This window comes from Natator depressus, chromosome 8 (genome assembly GCF_965152275.1).
Source record: "Natator depressus isolate rNatDep1 chromosome 8, rNatDep2.hap1, whole genome shotgun sequence".
Taxonomy (NCBI): Eukaryota; Metazoa; Chordata; order Testudines; family Cheloniidae; genus Natator; species Natator depressus.
In genome coordinates this window covers 62230788-62250934 of record NC_134241.1, presented here as the reverse complement: position 1 = coordinate 62250934, position 20147 = coordinate 62230788, and the positions used below count along the sequence as shown (strand labels likewise).

The 20147-nt window shown below is 42.0% G+C and overlaps 1 protein-coding gene across 1 annotated transcript in view; it reads left to right on the top strand.

Moving 5' to 3' along the window:
* Positions 1–20147, top strand: part of KCNT2 (potassium sodium-activated channel subfamily T member 2) — a 277251-nt gene that overhangs the window by 240801 nt on the left and 16303 nt on the right. The window contains exons 25-29 of the mRNA XM_074961164.1: positions 1060–1161; positions 4711–4794; positions 6460–6588; positions 17935–17955; positions 19405–19705. Of these exons, the coding sequence (XP_074817265.1) occupies positions 1060–1161; positions 4711–4794; positions 6460–6588; positions 17935–17955; positions 19405–19705 (637 nt within the window). The remainder of the gene's footprint in view (positions 1–1059; positions 1162–4710; positions 4795–6459; positions 6589–17934; positions 17956–19404; positions 19706–20147) is intronic.

The following is a 20147-nucleotide window of genomic DNA, read 5'->3' as shown; positions in this document are numbered from 1 at the left end:
TTTGACTTTTTTTGACAGTGTTTATACAAATCAACATGTATTCACAACAAAAATGTCAAACAATGAAAAACAGCAGGGGTGACAGCATGATGAAATTCAACATGAGTACATATAAATGACACATTGGTTCCAGCAGACTGCCATTCTGCATGCAAATGTGTCTGTTTAACTTGGAAATTTGCAGAGTATCTTTACCACACTGACCCACTGTGCATGACATCTGTTGGATTGAAAGCCTGCATTTCGTTTATCACTGATTTCTTGAAAATGCCTCAAACCTGTTAGCTCTCCCCTCTGACAGCTGGGGGAACAAGCAGCAGCAAGATCTAATGTAGTTTATCTGTAAAGAAAGAGGAAGGAGGGAGGGAAGAGAGCATCACTGTAATGTTTCTATGCTTTTGCTGTTTCTATTTCCCTTCCCCAAAGGTATCAAAACAGCAGCCTCTGGCCCCATCTAGCTTCCACCTCCTCTTCTTTCCCTGTTCAGTAACCTCCCAACCCCTGAAATAGAACCCTATTATTTTCTTTTTAGTGGCTCCCTGTACAAGCCTCAGACATCAGAAAAGGGAACTTCCGAAAGGGTTTGGTGCCTCCTCACTAGATACAGTGGGCCTGATCTAAAACCCATTGATGGCAACAGAAAGACTCCCATTGGCTTCAATGGGCTTTGGATCAGGTCCAGTATGAGTAGCCCCCTACCTTCCCTCTCTCCCAAAGATGGAATTACTCACAAAGGGTCTGATCAGACAGGCAGATCTGCTAGCATGGACCCATCGGTCTCCACACAGGTGCGGGGGTCTCCACTAGCAGGATGAGAGCCGGGCAACATATCTAACAATCAGGCCTTTAATAATTGATTCTGACACCTGTAATTTGCTATGTTTTTGTTTCTATCTGTAAACACAAATGAATGACTACCCAGGGAGAGTAAATTTTACTTTTTGGTTGCTACAGTTTGTTCCAAGGAAGCACCAATGTGACATTATATACTGTGTTTTTTAAAAGAAAAAAGGAACCTCTGAAATTATTTTTATTTCTTTATTTCTAACCTTTGAACAGAAAGAACGGGAGAAGGGTTCTAATCTGGCATTTATGTTTCGACTGCCTTTTGCTGCTGGAAGGGTTTTCAGCATCAGTATGTTGGACACCCTCCTGTACCAGGTACTGTACATGACAACACCTAATTTTCTCTAACATACGCTTTATCACAGCATAGATTTATATTTAATTGTTAGATGAGCCACTTTGTAATGTTTTGTTGTATGCTGGCTGATGTTTTATGTATCGGGTTATTATTGCTTTACCTTTAATATATGAAAAACAAAGTTACTTTTAAAGTAGTGTAAGGAAAAGTTTTATTTTCTTTACAGTATTACGGTTATAGAATTGATTTTTAGTAAAATGTTAACATTTTAAAGACATTATTTTAAGCATGTAACCCTCATGAGATTAGACAGATGATTCTGCAACTAGGGCTTCATACAGTGGCACACTGTGAATGTCCAGGAATCCACCCACACAGAACCAATTGCAGACCTGAGGCCATATAGGGCCAAGTTCTGGTTGGCCCTGTATACTGAGTGCACCAGAAAACTCATCAGAAGAACAACAAATAAAGGCTCATTTACTACACTCAGAAATATTTCCAATCCAATAAAAAAATCCAATTAAAAAACCCCAAGAAAAAAAGGGTGTTTCACCAGGCTCCATGTCAGAGCTACAGAAGGGAATGCCAAGACAGAGCCAAGAGGTCATGTAGTATGCTCTGGATGTTAGCGTCTGTTCACTCACTAGCCCAACAGTGATCATAACGCACTATGCAAATTGTTCCTGCTCTTCACACTGAAAGGTTGCACCTGGAGCTCTTCACAGCCAAAGTACAAGGGACATTAATAATGGATACTACAGGCATGCACTCATCTGGATTATGCCATTCACCATGTAGTTGCCAGCTCTTGGCTTGTAGTGTTCTGCTTTACAAAGTCAGATCCTTGTCCTGCAAATGACTGACTTGACTCATCTGAGTAATCCCACTGAAACCAACAGAATGATTCACATGAGTGATGTCACTCACATGTGTTTGCTGTAACAAGCCCACAGTGCTGGACTGTGCCACACTTATTTACAACAAATAGTACCTACCTCTACATTTCCACTTGGTGTGAGTTGGGATTACAGAGTCTGGCTCTAACACAGCGGACTAAGTAAAGTCAACATGATGGTGATATAGCATGCAGAGCAGCTTCTTGAGGCTAAGTATATCTATCAATTTTTTTCAATACAGGAGGTAGGTAAGTATATAGCTGCAAAAACAACAAAACCCCAAGATTTACAGCTATTCATCAATTGCTGTACATTTTGGAAATAAATGTATTTACTCGCAAGGCATATTCTAACCCTGCCCCAGAATATGAACACTGAATTTGGTGTTATTTTACAAGTGATAGATGAATGAGGACACTCTTATGGAAACAGTTTTTTGTTATTATTAACTCCTGCCATCTTCAGTATTTTATATTTGTTGTTATACATGATCAGCCAGAATTCCCTTTGTATACAGAATGTCATTACTGGATGGAGTGAGGCAATTTACAATCAATAGAGCTGGCTTGGAATTTCTTGGCAGAAAATTTTTCATTGGAAAAAAACTGATTTGTCCAAACCAAGTTCTTCATGTAAACGTATCTGTTTTGATGAACATTTCATTGGGAAGGTTTCTGAGCTCCAGGATGGAATTTCTGTGGGGAGAGAAGCAACAGCCTCGTGGTGAGGACACTCACTTGGGATCCGAGAATCACAGAACATCAGGGTTGGAAGGGACACCTCAGGAGGTCATCTAGTCTAACCCCCTGCTCAAAGCAGGACCTAATCCCCAACTAAGTCGCTTTGTCAAGCCTGACCTTAAAAGCCTCTAAGGGAGGAGATTCCACCACCTCCCTAGGTAACCCATTCCAGTGGTTCACCACCCTCCTAGTGAAAAAGCTTCTCCTATATCCAACCCAAACCTCCAACACTGCAATTTGAGACCATTACTCCTTGTTCTATCATGCAGGAGACTAGGTTCCATTCTCTGTCCCAAATCAGGTAGAGGATTTTTTTTTTAAAAGAGTATGGCAGTTCAGTTTAAACCAATTAAAGGAATGGTGTAGATCAGTGGTTCTCAAACTTTTTTTTTCCTCAGATCACTTGAAAATTGCTGAGGGTCTCAGCGGACCACTTAATAATCTTTCCAAATGTTGTTTGTACTGTTAGCTAACTATTGTAAAGCACTTTGGATAAAAGCGCAATACAAAAAAAGCTTAATAATTAATGATTTTTGGTCCTACAAATAAAAGCACAGCGCTCATATTTTAATATCAGTAGTCTTACCTTTCTAATGTGGTGGATGTGTCCTCTCTCCCCCTCACCATGGCAGACCCCGAGCTGGGGCTGGGAAAGAGGGCTGTCTCTCCCCGGCAGCCACAGCCCTGCAGCTGGGGAAAGTTGCCATTTCGCTGGCTGCCGCAGCCCTGCACATCCCAAATTCCCCCCACCCCCTATTCTCACCACACTTCCCCCTCCCACCTACCCCTTATTCCCCCCAAGGCCACCACCTCACCTTACATGTGCGTCTTCTCCAGGGCCCAGGCACCTAATTAGTAGTGCCACGCCTGCACCTTCATTCTCTCATACCAGGCGCATATCTTAGAGGGAACTATCCATGGACTACCTGAATGGAGCTCGCGGACCACAGTTTGAGAACCTCTGGTGTAGATAATACTTAGTCCTGCCATGAGTGCAGGGGACTGGACTAGATGACCTCTCAAGATCTCTTCCAGTCCAATGATTCTGCAATTCAGTGAGTCCTAATAAACAAACTAAACCAAAATAAGCCTGGTTTAAATCAAAGAAAGAATAGCCACACAGCCTTTTGCACCAGCTTAGCTAAACTAGCTTAAAAATACACCTTAAATTAAACCAGTACAACTTCTGGGTGTAGATAAGCCCTAAGATTAACCTGCCGTAAAGGCTAATTATAAATCCAAGTCTGCAACTTTGACCAACAAGAATATTTTGATTCTGTCTTGAACCAACCAAACATACAGCCAGCCACTGAAAGCCAGTACAGTGTCATGAGGGAAGAGGATTGACAGCTTTCCCTAAGCTCTGCCTCCCAATGCACAAGTATATAGATGGCACAGGACAGACTTGTTACAACTGAAGGAGACCATGGATAACCCTCTGCCCTTCCTGCAGCCCAGCCTAAGGGGAGAAGGATAGCTTAGATTCACTCATTTGAAAGTCAGAAGTGACCATTAGATCATCTAGTCTGACCTCTTGTATAACATGGACTATAGAATCTCATTCATTTACCTCTGCGCTGAGCCCAGTAACTTGTGTGGCAAAGCATCCTGTTTTGATATGAAGGCATCAAGAGACAGAGAATCCACCACTTCCTTTGGTAGTTTGTTTCAACACCCTAGTTAAAAAATGCCGTATTTCTAGTTTCAATTGGTCTGCTTTTAAATTCCAGCCATTGGTTCTTGTTATGCCTTTCTCTGCTAGATTAAAGAGCCCTTAATGCCTCATATTTTCACAGAAAAGAATGACCTGTTGTGAATACATATATTTTTGTTCAGAATTCACACATGGTGCTGCTGACCTTGTAATCACCTGCTCATCTGTGCACTTAAAACTTTCTTTTCTCTCTCTCTTTTTCTCATCTTGCAGTCATTTGTGAAGGATTATATGATCTCTATCACAAGACTTCTGCTGGGACTAGATACCACACCAGGATCTGGGTTTCTTTGTTCTGTAAGTTTTTTTTTTAAGATGATTAAATGGTGCCATATAAGGTTCTGTACCCTCCACACAATACCACTGCTCTTTTCGTACTGTGGTTTCTCTCATGAGAGTCCTATGAAGGCAGTTATTCTCTTTATCTTCAGAGTAGGAGTTCAGTAAAATAGGTAGAAAACTTCACTACTTTTCTTACCTGCAAAACAAAAGAAACTTAAAAAGATATGTAAAGAAAAAATAAGGCAGAAAAAAACTGCAGATGTTATACCAGTGTTTGGAATTTAAATAAAGCTTTTGAAAAAAACTCCATAGGTTATCTATATTACTTTTGTATGGAGTAACAAACCCTTAAACTGAATTTAAAGAATATGAAAGTACCTATTAATGAAAGTTATTAGCTAGGTAAAGGCTAAATGTGGCTAGGACTTTATCCTGTGCTACCCCACTCACTTCAAATGAGTTTGCACTGGTGGTAAAATCAGGGCAGAACTGAGCCCTAAATATCAGATAAAGATAGAAGGCAAAAGTTAGTTGAGTTTCACATACTGTATTTCCTGCTCCTAGGAAATTAGAGGCTTTATCATAGTTATTTGTTATTATATACTTCAGCATTCTTGAATCAATATTCATGAGAAACAAAGGAGCTTCCTTGGATGAGTGCTGTTATCTCAACCAACAACGAAAGATTTGTAGAAAGGGATCTGATAGTTTTAAAAGGTAAAGGAAATGGCATTCACTGGCACAGGTGTCATGTAAATAATGTATTATATTCAGTCCAGTAGCCTCAAACGTGAAAGACATTTCACAACATGAATAAGCTGCAATGAACTTGCAGATTCTGAGCTTACTATCAGGAGCAGCGATATTGCTCAATAAGTTCAATATTGGCAGTGTGATAGTCCTATTTCAGAGGATAAGGTCATGATCCAAAGACCACTGACGTCAACAAGAATCTCTCCATTGGGCTTTGTATCAGGCTTTCCGGGCACCAGTTCTGCAATCCCTTCTTTACATGAATGGTCCCCGCTGGCTTCCACAGGATTAGTCATGTAAGAAAGAGTTTACAAGACTGGGCACTAGGAAATGAAAGGCATCCCCTGGCTTAACAGTGCTTTAATAAATTTGTTTAAAAAGTTACATCTATTATTTTAAATATTTAACATTTTTTCCCACCAGCTAGTCAACCATTATAACAGGAGGCAAGCTGATGTACAGTGTCTTAAATTGGATCACATTGGTTGTATCTCAAAATGTCCTAACTTTTTAAGTAAGACTACCATAGTAGTCATGGAAGATGTGGAAGAATTTTCAAATTAATTTCACATGACATTCATGCTTAATAGTGCTACTTTGATCTTTCTAACATTCTGGTTGCTGAGACAAATAAAATAGATACAGTTCTCCTAATGCCACATATCTTTCTCAACTCAAATTACTCTTTATGCTCCTCAATCTCTCCATAACACGTTATTTGTTCTGTCAGCCATTTTACTATTATTTTACTCCAACACTTAACATGGATATTAGACAGTCAGTAAAAGAATTTTCAAATAATTTTAAAACTGTATGAGTGAAACTCCCTTCCAAAATACCAAGGCATTTGCTTGGGAAAGTCCCTTAGGAAGGAAAGAGCAAAACATTATAGAATTGGAACCTTACTTTCTGCTGTTATTTTTCCAGATGAAAATCACAGAAGATGATCTATGGATTAGGACATATGCCAGACTATATCAGAAACTTTGTTCTTCAACAGGAGATATTCCTATTGGAATCTATAGAACTGAATCCCAAAAGCTTACAACATCTGAGGTTTGCCTGCTTTAATATACCAATTTCTAGTCTGGATAACCCAAACCACATAGTAATACATTAAGATACATTAAGGTAGTGCAATGACTATGCACAGTTACAGAGGTCATACAGTATTATTGACTCTACTAAATATTTTTAAATTAAAGATGGAATGTAATACAATACCACAGGTGTAACCTACTGTACTGTTTCAAGCAATCATGCCACTCAATAGTAAATTTATTCTTTTCATGTAGCAGTAGATGGTGCAGGGGGGAAATGGGCAGTGGTGCGCGGCCCAGGACGCCCACTGGTGCTGGGGGGGGTCTGTTTGCCAGGGCCAGCAGGTTCCCTACCTGGCTCCGCACCTCCCCTGCAGCAGCAGCAAAGTTTGGGAGTGGGAGGGGGTAGGGGCACAGGATGGGGTGAGGCGCGACAGGGACGGGGTTCAGCTGCTAGGTAGAGCGTGGCCAGGCAGCTCTGCACAGTACCTCTGCCCAGAGCGCTGGCTTTGCAGCTCTCATTGGCCAGCTGCTGCAGAAGTCACTGAGGTCATGGAAAGTCATGGAATCCATGTCCTCCATGACAAACTCGCAGCCTTAGTTATGGCTACTTAAACACAATAAATCCAGTAGAGTTTCTCAGAGATAAACAGAATGTTTAACAAGTGCCTCTTGTTTTTCACATTCAAATGAATAAATAAAAGACAGCCTGATTTTCAAAGCTGCTAAACAAATTGACATCAATGAGAATTGTGGAAGCTCAGAACCTTTGGAAAATTAGGCCATCTATTGAAATGTCTAAATATGGATTTGGGTATCTAGCATTAGTCTTCCAAGTTTGAAAATTCTGGCCACGAGTCCAGCTATTGCTACAGGAATTCTAGAATCACTAGTATAATAGATGTTCCCCAGCAGTATTTTCTGTTGCCCAGATGTTGACTTTTACAAGCAGGGTTTTATACTAGAAAGAGTAATGACCTCGAAGTGTTGCCATATTAAGACTTCAATGCAGTGCTCCCAGGTTTATTTACGTCTTTGAGCTTTATTGCAACTATTCATTCAATTTAGTATACAGTATCTGTTGTTATGGTATTGTTGTGGTTCCACAATTAAGGGTGTTGTGGCACTTCATGTTAACAGCTTTTCCTCTCCTTTTCACTTTTTAGTCCAAACTGGTGGCTTTGGGCACATCAAGAGTTTAATCTGGAAAAGTGCTGAGCAACTCTCAGAGGTGATGAGAGCTGAGGCTGCTGAGCACCTTGCAGAACTGAATCCTAGTCAATAGCTTTTCTACAGCAATCATGAAAGAATCCAATAAACTGAAAGCTAATACGCACCACAAAGTAACCTCCAGTTACAAGACATTAGGCAATAGAGGACTAATCTGAAACCACAACAGCTCTTTAATTTCTGTGGATAGCACTCAGCTTACCAGGGGCATTACTGCTGTATGAACACCTTGGCCTAGAATCATGTGGCTCCCTATTGTCTGGGAATACCGCAAGAAGGATAGGAGACTAGTTATGGGTTTTAATCGAGCTCCAACTTTATTATATAGATGTCTGGGACTACCCAGCAGATAAAGTGTACAGTGCAGGCAAATCCATACTTATTCAAATCAATGATCTGGGGCTTTCACCAGCCCCACTTTGTTTCCATCCAGTTCCATCCAGGTCCCCCCAGCGGACCCATGGCTTGGACCTTACCATCCACCAGCCTCGTAAGAGGGTTAAGGAGGGCTATGAGAATGGGGGCGGGGGGGCTGGCTCCCTGCTATACCAATCATAGGAGTCCCTGAACCCCCTTCCCCATTCTGTTCCTTTATCCAATTCCTCCTTGTAAGTCCTTTACCAGGCCATTTATCTGGTCACTGGCTACCCTCCCTATGGAATACCTGTACTGAACATCCACCCAACCTTACAAAATAAGTTGCGACATATGGCCTACCACCTTTTCTATTCACCAGAAAAGGTCCATCCTCACACCTGCTGTGGGGAAGGTGAAAAAACACACACTCCACCGAAGCCAATTGTGGTGACGTGGGAAAAATTCCTTCCCAGCCCCCCTTTAAAAGGGGCGACTAGCGTAATGCCCACAGCAGGTCCTAACCCAGCCTGCCATTCGCCTCCACTAGGGGAGGGAGGGTGGGTGGTGACTTCCTTGTTGTGTAGACAGAGAGTCTTGCCCCACCCAGGTTTCGTACCTTTATGCACATTCTGGTGGGGCGGGGAGGCAAGAGTCATTGCTGCAAAGCTGACCACTGAGCACCTTTTTTACAGCAGTTTCTGACCTTCTTCCTCTCCACCTCAGTTTTTCCATGTATATAAAGATTAATTCATCTTAATTCTTCCACTGCTATCAAAAATATCGGTCTCATCCAAAAACAGAGAAACAATTGACTGTCTACCCAGGAGTACCAACTGGGAAACCAGAAAAGCTGACTATATACCAAAGACAGCTGGCTAAAAGAGTTTGGATCTATTAGTGTGGTGGGATGGATATTTTGCAATCTTAAACAAAGACTTCTCTTTTCTTTGCTGCTGCCCTAGCTTCACTGCTTGTTTAATTCACAAAAGGTGAAGCTGAATACAGGCTAAGTTGAGTAAGTGAAACTTAATTAAGCCCAGTGCACTGTTCTGTCCACGTAGCAGAGTTGCTTACAGCCTGACTCCCTGCACACCCTGTTCCACTGTCAATAGCAGTCCCCCCCCCCCCCGAATCATAGAGTATCAGGGTTGGAGGAAAGGACCTCAGGAGATCATCTAGTCCAACACCCTGCTCAAACAGGACCAATCCCCAATTTTTGACCCAGATCCCTAAATGGCCCCCTCAAGGATTGAACTCAGAATCCTAGGTTTAGCAGGCCAATGCTCAAACCACTGAGCTATCCCTCTGCCCCCAGGTAATGCTGGCCCTCTTGATACAACTTCCTTATTTTACAAGCACTTTAATATACACATTAAAAACAAAATAATGGACACCCAGACTCTCTCCTCCCCGCCACCCGATGTCCCTTTCCTAGAGGTTGCTATTATGTAGCCAAGTTGGAGACTCAATTTTACCACTGACTCAGCTGGTTACTTAGCTTTTGAGATAGGTTGGTCTCCTCAACAGGTAATCACACTGGGAATGATCCCTCTGTCTCCCTGTCACCTGTCTGTGAGTCTACCAAACTATCTTTCTGTGGAGTTTCCTCCTTGCCTGTGGGGTTAGTCTCTGGATGGTTCCATGTCTTTGTGTTCTGTGATGATCACTCTCTCTCTGTAGGCTCTCTGAGTGTTGTGTCTGCTGGATCATGCCTCCTGTTCCTTCGGATCACTTGTCCCTCTTGTGCAGTCACCCTGTATAACCTGAGTGCCACCCTACCCCTCACAACTCCTTTAGTCCACATCTTCTGGTGTCTCTTGCATGGTTGGATTCTCACAGGTGTGTGTGACACCAGGGCCATTAGGTCCTTGACTGACCTATCATAGTCCTGTTGTGCCTCCTTTCCCTGATTGTGGCCATCTGCTCTCTGCAGTATCTCCATCCTTCTGGCTGCAACAGGTCTCCTCTCATCAGTAGCAGTGTTTTGGTTGCGTGTCCCACCAGTGCCTGCACTGGATTGTTTTGGCACCCTTGTGATGAGGTACTCCTGTGTGCCAAAAATGCTAACAAGAGGTCTGACCCAGAGGAAGCAGCCTTGTGTAACAGTGTCTTTGCTGTTCTCACAACTGATTCCACCTTACCATTATTCAGTGGCTATGTGGACGTGGAGGGGTCTCTGCTGCTTCCCAATTGCCTACTTCCAGTTCCAAATGAGGTTTGTGGTTGACTGGTCAGATTGTAACTCTGGTGTTTGTAACTCTGAGATCCTACTGTAGATGAAGATTTATTAGATAGGAAAAGGAAATTAGAGACTTATTTACAAGGTAAAAGCAAGCAAGCAGACACCCTAAGGAGTTACAATCTGCAGTTTCAAAATATAATATAGGCGTCTATAATCAGCAAGTTCTATTTAACCTTTAGGACTAACCGGGGCCAAGCAGCTGGGGATCTCTTGTTTATGCCTGGAAACACCTTCCTGCTCCCCATCTCCTCCAAGTCCAAACATCATGAAGATACCTAGTTCTTTTGATTCAGAGTTTTTATCCTTCTCCTGCCATGTGCTCTGAGCTGCATACTGAGCTGATGGGAAAAGTCCACTTGCATGATTCATCTTCAGAGGGAGGAGAGCAGAACAATAAGACTCTTAAATCCTATTGTTGATGGTTCTTCAACCCAGATTTATGGTGTTTCCAGCTGTAAAAATCCATGCAGTCTGCCTTGGGTCTCCTCTCTCAGGAGGTGTGTAATGATTTCTGTAGAAGAGCTGCTCTTCACACTAATTAATGTCCCTCTCCTATAAGGCCCTTCAAACAGTCACCGAGGTTCAGAATATGACTACTCAAATATTATACTATGAACACAAATGTTACAAGTAATATTACTGCATGAGCATTTGATAGTCTAAACACTAAGCACATTCTTATAATTCTAATACAAGTGACCCAGACAGATTCTACCTAAGTATTTGTTAATGTCCATTTGAGACATGGGGACCTGGGCATGAGCTGGTACTTGGCCTGCCAATGTCACCACATGTAGCAGCCAGTGTGTAAGGCAGTAATACCAGGGTCTACCCTTTGGATTGTGAAAAATTTGCATCACTCCACAGTTCCATTCTGCTTCAAGGAGCAATAGTTCCACAGGACTCCTAGGACTGCTGAGAGACTTAAAGCAGTGGTGAGCTTCAGCATAGTGCAGACCTCTCTGTCTTGTTCCCCAGTAAAGTAGAATAACCGTTTTACTTTCCTGCTGCTCTTGTCTTCGTGCGTGATCAGGTCTGTGTACAGCTGGAATGCCTCCTTTCACCAGATCCATCACTGGGCTAGGTTTTTGTCATAAAAATAAAGGGAAGGGTAACCACCTTTCTGTATACAGTGCTATAAAATTCCTCCTGGCCAGAGGCAGAACCCTTTCACCTGTAAAGGGTTAAGAAGCTAAGATAACCTCGCTGGCACCTGACCAAAATGACCAAAGAGGAGACAAAATACTTTCAAAGCTGGAGGGGGGGAACAGAGTTTGTCTGTCTGTGTGATGCTTTTGCCGGGAACAGATCAGGAATGCAGTCTCAGAAACTCTGTTAAGTTAGTAAGTAATCTAGCTAGAAATGCGTTAGATTTCCTTTTGTTTAATGGCTGGTAAAATATGCTGTGCTGAATGGAATGTATATTCCTGTTTGTGTGTCTTTTTGTAACTTAAGGTTTTGTCTAGAGGGATTCTCTATGTTTTGAATCTGATTACCCTGTAAGGTATTTACCATCCTAATTTTACAGAGGTGCTTCTTTTATCTTTTCTTTAATTAAAATTCTTCTTTTAAGAACCTGATTGATTTTTCATTGTTCTTAAGATCCAAGGGTTTGGGCCTGTGTTCATCAGTACAAATTGGTGAGGATTTTTATAAAGCCTTCCCCAGGAAAGGGGGTGTAGAGCTTGGGGGGATATTTTGGGGGAAGACCTCTCCAAGTGGGCACTTTCCCTGTTCTTTGTTTAACACGCTTGGTGGTGGCAGCATAGGGTTCAAGGACAAGGCAAAGTCTGTATCTTGGGGAATTTTTTACCCTAAGCTGGTAAGAATAAGCTTAGGGGTTTTTTTATGCAAGTCCCCACATCTGTACCCTAGAGTTCAGAGTGGGGAAGGAACCTTGACATTGTCCTCCTGCGTGACCAGGTCTGTGTACAGCTGGAATGCCTCCTTTCACCAGATCCATTACTGGGCTAGGTTTTGTATCTGCAAAATCCAGGGTTCCGAGGGGCTTCAGATAGGAGTTCCATGGCTCACACTGCCAGCTGCTCCACTGCCGAGAGCTCAACTCTGGTGCTGCCACCACATTTCATTCACAAAGAATGAAACTGGATGCAGGTTAAGCTGACTCCAGTTCCACTGATCAGTATACTCCTCCCTAAAAAGACTTTTGATTTTAAGTAAATATCAATCTCATCCCTGATGGCTGAATATCTTGAACAATGGATCAAAGACAGCTCCATGGGAGTTTAGCTTTAAAGTAAAATGCAGTATGTCAGCTTCTCTTTGCCTGTAAAACTGCTCTTTCTAGGACACAATCTACCTGATTCTACAGCATAACCAATTCATTCTATCTCCAACCCACCTCCTTGAAAAAACATACATATGTTCACAAAATGCAAATCATTAAGTAAACTCTTAAAGTAGATTTCTAATGCACTGTGAAGTGAGAAATTTTTCTTGGGAGCTTGAGGATTTCCATTCTGAAATGAAATGAAATAAATGTTCAATGACATGAAAGATGTCTGCAGAAAATAAAGCTTGCTGCAGCCTCTCCTTTTGGACTGTCACTAGCTCTCCAGATTCCTTTTACTTTCCAACCATACTTGAACTAGTCAACTGTACTACTACAGTATTTGTAGTGTATTCTTCTCAGCTCAGCATCAGTGGTACCATCTATCAAAATCATCCCTTGGGGAAAAACATAGGCAGTATTATTGCTGACATGAGAAAAACCAGTCAAGGTTTTACGAAACAGAGGACACATCATCCTTTCCTACTCCTACCATGATTTTGCTTTTAAGAGTTCAGTGAAGTCATAAGAACAGAAGAACTCACAACAACTAAGCACAGGGTATTATGGTGCCACATATGTACAACTAAAGGTATGCTAAAAACTAATGTAACATATGACAGTCAATTAAAAACAGTAAAATTCTGATAGTGACTGATTACTGAGATCAGTAATGGTTGTAGCCTAAGCACCAAACCTATTGTGAAGAATTCAGCGTCAGCAGCCTTCTCACATATATGCTTTCAAAAGTGCATGTGAAATCAGCAAACAAAAGGCTGAACCCTTTCCTATTATCTAGCTAGGAAGCAGCATCTGTGTAAAGGAGAGGCAGCTGTGAAATGAATTTAGGAGCAATAGCTTTTGATAAATTTGAGATTAAGACCTATTGTAGAGATGTATAGACCTTGAGCGGATCACTGCGGACTACGTGGCTCTGGGAAGAAGGATAAAGGAGTTTGAGGTGCAAGTGGTGTTCTCGTCCATCCTCCCCGTGGAAGGAAAAGGCCTGGGTAGAGACCATTGAATCGTGGAAGTCAACGAATGGCTATGCAGGTGGTGTCGGAGAGAAGGCTTTGGATTCTTTGACCATGGGATGGTGTTCCAAGAAGGAGTGCTAGGCAGAGACGGGCTCCACCTAACGAAGAGAGGGAAGAGTATCTTCGCAAGCAGGCTGGCTAACCTAGTGAGGAGGGCTTTAAACTAGGTTCACCGGGGGAAGGAGACCAAAGCCCTGAGGTAAGTGGGGAAGTGGGATACCGGGAGGAGGCACGAGCAGGAGCGCATGAGAGGGGAGGGCTCCTGCCTCATACTGAGAAAGAGGGGCGATCAGCAGGTTACCTCAAGTGCCTATATATAAATGCACGAAGCCTGGGAAACAAGCAGGGAGAACTGGAAGTCCTTGCACAGTCAAGGAATTATGATGTGATTGGAATAACAGAGACTTGGTGGGATAACTCACATGACTGGAGTACTGTCATGGATGGATATAAGCTGTTCAGGAAGGACAGGAAGGGCAGAAAAGGTGGGGGAGTTGCACTGTGTGTAAGAGAGCAGTATGACTGCTCAGTGCTCAAGTATGAAACTGCAGAAAAACCTGAGAGTCTCTGGATTAAGTTTAGAAGTGTGAGCAACAAGGGTGATGTCGTGGTGGGAGTCTACTATAGACCATCAGACCAGGGGGATGAGGTGGACGAGGCTTTCTTCCAGGAACTCGCAGAAGTTACTAGATCGCAGGCCCTCGTTCTCATGGGAGACTTCAATCACCCTGATATCTGCTGGGAGAGCAATACAGCGGTGCACAGGCAAACCAGGAAGTTTTTGGAAAATGCAGGGGACAATTTTCTGGTGCAAGTGCTGGAGGAACCAACTAGGGGCAGAGCTCTTTTTGATCTGCTGCTCACAAACCGGGAAGAATTAGTAGGGGAAGCAAAAGTGGATGGCAACCTGGGAGGCAGTGACCATGAAATGGTCGAGTTCAGGATCCTAACACAAGGAAGAAAGGAGAGCAGCAGAATACAGACCCTGGACTTCAGAAAAGCAGACTTTGATTCCCTCAGGGAACTGATGGGCAAGATCCCCTGGGAGAACAACATGAGGGGGAAAGGAGTCCAGGAGAGGTGGCTGTATTTTAAAGAATCCTTATTGAGATTACAGGGACAAACCATCCCGATGTGTAGAAAGAATAGTAAATATGGCAGGCGACCAGCTTGGCTTAAGAGTGAAATCCTTGCTGCTCTTAAATACAAAAAAGAAGCTTACAAGAAGTGGAAGATTGGACAAATGACCAGGGATGAGTATAAAAATATTGCTCGGGCTTGCAGGAGTGAAATCAGGAAGGCCAAATCACACCTGGAGTGCAGCTAGCAAGAGATGTTAAGAGTAACAAGAAGGGTTTCTTCAGGTATGTTAGCAACAAGAAGAAAGTCAAGGAAAGTGTGGGCCCCTTACTGAATGAGGGAGGCAACCTAGTGACAGAGGATGTGGAAAAAGCTAATGTACTCAATGCTTTTTTGCCTCTGTCTTCATGAACAAGGTCAGCTCCCAGACTACTGCACTGGGCAGCACAGCATGGGGAGAAGGTGACCAGCCCTCTGTGGAGAAAGAAGTGGTTCGGGACTATTTAGAAAAGCAGGACGAGCAGAAATCCATGGGGCCGGATGCGTTGCATCCGAGAGTGCTAAAGGAGTTGGCGGATGTGATTACAGATCCATTGGCCATTATCTTTGAAAACTCATGGCGATCGGAGGAGGTCCCAGATGACTGGGAAAAGGCTAATGTAGTGCCCATCTTTAATAAAGGGAAGAAGGAGGATCCTGGGAACTACAAGCCAGTCAGCCTCACCTCAGTCCCTGGAAAAATCATGGAGCAGGTCCTCAAGGAATCAATTCTGAAGCACTTAGACAAGAGGAAAGTGATCAGGAACAGTCAGCATGGATTCACCAAAGGCAAGTCATGCCTGACTAATCTAATTGCCTTCTATGACGAGATAACTGGCTCTGTGGATGAAGGGAAAGCAGTGGACGTGTTGTTCCTTGACTTTAGCTTTTGACACTGTCTCCCACAGTATTCTTGCCAGCAAGTTAAAGAAGTGTGGGCTGGATGAATGGACTAAGGTGGATAGAAAGCTGGCTAGATTGTCGGGCTCAACGGGTAGTGATCAATGGCTCCATGTCTATTGGCAGCCGGTATCAAGTGGAGTGCCCCAGGGGTCGGTCCTGGGGCTGGTTTTGTTCAATATCTTCATAAATGATCTGGAGGATGGTGTGGATTGCACCCTCAGCAAGTTTGCAGAGGACACTAAACTGGGAGGAGTGGTAGATACGCTGGAGGGTAGGGATAGGATACAGAGGGACCTAGACCAATTGGAGGATTGGGCCAAAAGAAATCTGATGAGGTTCAACAAGGACAAGTGCAGAGTCCTGCACTTAGGACGGAAGAATCCCATGCACCGCTACAGACTAGGGACCGAATGGCTAGGCAGCAGTTCTGCAGAAAAGGACCTAGGGGTTACAGTGGACGAGAAGTTGGATATGAGTCAACAGTGTGCCCTTGTTGCCAAGAAGGCCAATGGCATTTTGGGATGTATAAGTAGGGGCATTGCCAGCAGATCGAGGGACGTGATTGTTCCCCTCTATTCGACATTGGTGAGGCCTCATCTGGAGTACTGTGTCCAGTTTTGGGCCCCACACTACAAGAAGGATGTGGAAAAATTGGAAAGAGTCCAGTGGAGGGCAACAAAAATGATTAGGGGACTGGAATACATGACTTATGAGGAGATGCTGAGGGAACTGGGGATGTTTAGTCTTCAGAAGAGAAGAATGAGGGGGAATTTGATAGCTGCTTTCAACTACCTGAAAGGGGGTTCCAAAGAGGATGGCTCTAGACTGTTCTCAGTGGTAGCAGATGACAGAACAAGGAGTAATTGTCTCAAGTTGCAATGGGGGAGATTTAGGTTGGATATTAGGAAAAACTTTTTCACTATGAGAGTGGTGAAACACTGGAATGCGTTACCTAGGGAGGTGGTGGAATCTCCTTCCCTAGAAGTTTTTAAGGTCAGGCTTGACAAAGCCCTGGCTGGGATGATTTAGTTGGGGATCGGTCCTGCTTTGAGCAGGGGGTTGGACTAGATGACCTCTTGAGGTCCCTTCCAACCCTGATATTCTATGATTCTATCATTATTTGTTCTACTCTTTCCCTTTTCCCCTTCCCCTATGTTTCTGCTGTTGCTTTCCCAGAAAGAGTTAAAATGATGGAAAAGTTAGCAAAATAGTAATTGTTAAATTCAATGTGCAGATGACAATATCTATTGAAAAAAACTGAACAATTCTGCTTGCATAAAAATATGTGGACCAGGAATATAATTCTAAAACTATATCGTTATACAACACTACACTACAATTAAAGATAACTTCTGAATCTAGTAACAAACAATAATGAATCAGTCTAAGGACCAATGCTGTTTAATATCTTTGTAAATTAGATAGAATTAAACAACATCAGATAAACAGCCTGATAAACATTTGTGTGATAAATGTCTCCTTCATTCAGTTTGCCAACATGATATTATGGTCCCCGCCATACAACAATCATTATGTGTTATGATAGAGATTTTCTGTTAAATTGTTCAGTTTGCCAAGTAATATTTTTGTTCTTAGACAGCAAAAATGTTTTATATACAAAATTCTTCACACGCAAAAAGTATGTTCTTTCCTAAAGAACCACCAGAACTACATTTTGTTTTTTAAGAGAAAAGGGATGTGATGATATAATGACGTTACCTAGCAAGGAGCTAAACACGCATATTTATACAAATACAGTCTGTATGAGATAAGAGCATTAGCTTTTGGTAAACTTGAGGTAATGATCACTGCCAGTAGCAAATACAAGAAAAATGAACATTACTAGTGAGTTGAATACTACTGCCCCCTTCAACCTTTTGCATTACAGTCCGTACTTCATTTCACTTCTATGTTATTAAAATTATTATGATTTAATGCAGGATATATTGATAGTTTCATCAGATAAATTTCCAGCGAGTCAGATTAAAAAGCATAATGTATGCACAGTCATTAAGTGATCTGTTCAAATGACAGAACTTTAATTTAATCCAAAATTCCATTCAGAATAAAGCAAGCATCAGCCCATATTTATTATCTGTGATTGCTGTTCAATGGTTCGTGTTTGTTCCTGTTTCCCAATGTTGTTTAAATTGTGTTTGTTTTCTTTTTTCCTCCCTTTGTCAGTCACGAGAAATGGCTTCACAAGTAAGTGTTTGTTATTTGTCTCCCGTTCCCCAGTGTTGACCGCAGTGAAAGTAACCCTGACCAGTTATGGAGAGAGGACGAAGTGAGCTTAGAATCAATGTGTGAAATTAGAATGTTAGAGCAGTTCAGGGTCTCATATTAGTGTCATTTCCCTTAACATGTGCAAAGGCTCTCCTATAATTACATATTGTAACAGTCTTCTACGCAAATGAACAAGCATTTCCATAAAAGTCATAAACATTATGTCAAATTATAGGTATTTGAAATATACTTAATACTTATGCACAAAAGCATTAACTCGAAAGCTTGTCTCTCTCACCAACAGAAGTTGTCTATTAAAAGATATTGCCTCAGCCACCTTGCGTCTCTAATATCCAGGGACTGACACTACAACAACAGTGCATGAGAAAAACATAGCTTTCCTATTGTCATCCTTCTTTTTTCTGTGGTGTATTAAACAGCATGCTTGTTAAAATCTTTCAGTCAGAGAGTTATGTCTATATGAATCTTCCATACTTCAGCAAATTATCCCTGCTAAAGGCCTGCACATTTTGAGCAATTAAGAGCATATAAAAAGGCATTCAGTGAGGAAGCAGAGAAGTCTCTCTTCAACAGGCAAGACACATTCCATTCAGTTCATTGAGCTAGCGTTCATATATTCCAAGACCAAAAGGGACAATTGTGATCATCTTGTCTGACCTCCTGCATTACAGACCATAGAACTTACCCCCAAATATTCCCTAGAGCAGATCTTTTAGAAAAACATCCAATCTCGATTTTAAAATGGTCGGTGATGGAGAATCCACCAGGACCCTGGGTAAATTGTTCCAATGGTTAATTACATTCACGGTTTAAAAATTATGCCTTATTTCCAGGCTGAATTTGTCTAGCTACAACTTCCAGTCATTGGATTGTGTTATACCTTTGTCTGCTAGATTGAAGAGCTCATTATTAAACATTTTCCCCATGTAGATACTTATATAGAGTTATCAAGTCACCTCTTAATCTTCTCTTTGAAAGCTAAATAGATTGACTTATTGGAGTTCAAATAGTTTTATTCCTGGATTCTAAGAAATAGAATGTCATTGAATTCCTATTAGAAATAGGCATAGAAGCCTCATGTTTAGAAACAGAATGACAAGCAGCACTAACTAATGCTTATCTTCTCTTGCTGTTGGGGAAATGTAGGATCATATTTATATCAAGCCACAAATGGTCTATATAACACTGTTCCAAGGGCATTTAAAGAAAAAGACTGCCCGTTCAGCAGGCCATGCTGAACATTAATGTGTTCTTAACTCTATTGACTTGAGTGTGACTTAAGCATGTGCTTAACTGCATTGCTGAATTGGAGCCGAAGGAGGAGACAAAACAAAGGTCTCCGATGATTTCTTTGACAAATCTATTTCCTAAATCCCCTAATTTTTTTATGTGATTTTCCCTTTGAAGTCTCAAATCTCTATTAGTGTTGAAGAATGGGAAGACACCAAAGACACAAAAGAACAAATAAACAACCGCAATAACCATCGTAACTCCACATCCAGTGATCAGTCAGATCATCCCTTGTTACGACGGAAGAGCATGCAGTGGGCCCGACGGCTGAGCAGAAAAGTGCCAAAGCACTCCGGCAAAACAGCGGAGAAAATAAGTCAGCAGCGGATGAGCCTTTACAAGCGGTCTGAAAGACAGGAACTTGCTGAACTTGTGAAGAACAGAATGAAGCACTTGGGACTTTCCACAGCAGGATATGGTATGACTATTATTATTGTTTAAGATCAACCTAATTTTATTTCATAAAACCAGAGGATGCCATGGGTGAAGTACAAACATAGCTGGGTGCAAACTTTTGAAATTCATAATTGATCAAATTTCTCAGAGTTTTGATCGAAAAAGGGGGAAAATATGTGAAAAAATCTTGAGCCTTTTCCAACCAGCTCTAGTTCTGGTTTGGGTTTAACTCAATCTCTTTTTAGATGGGATATTCATAAGGCAGTTGAACCAATTGGTACTGCTATTACTACAGGACATGAAATCAGAAATGAAAACTATTTTCTCCTGTATTGGGGGCTCATTATAGAGATGATCACATATAACATTCTCTTTATTCATGTAAACAGAGGGTGACAGAGTTGTAAATTTTGCTCACTTTAAAGGGTTTTGTTTGTTTTTTTAATTCCTGCAGGATATATTAT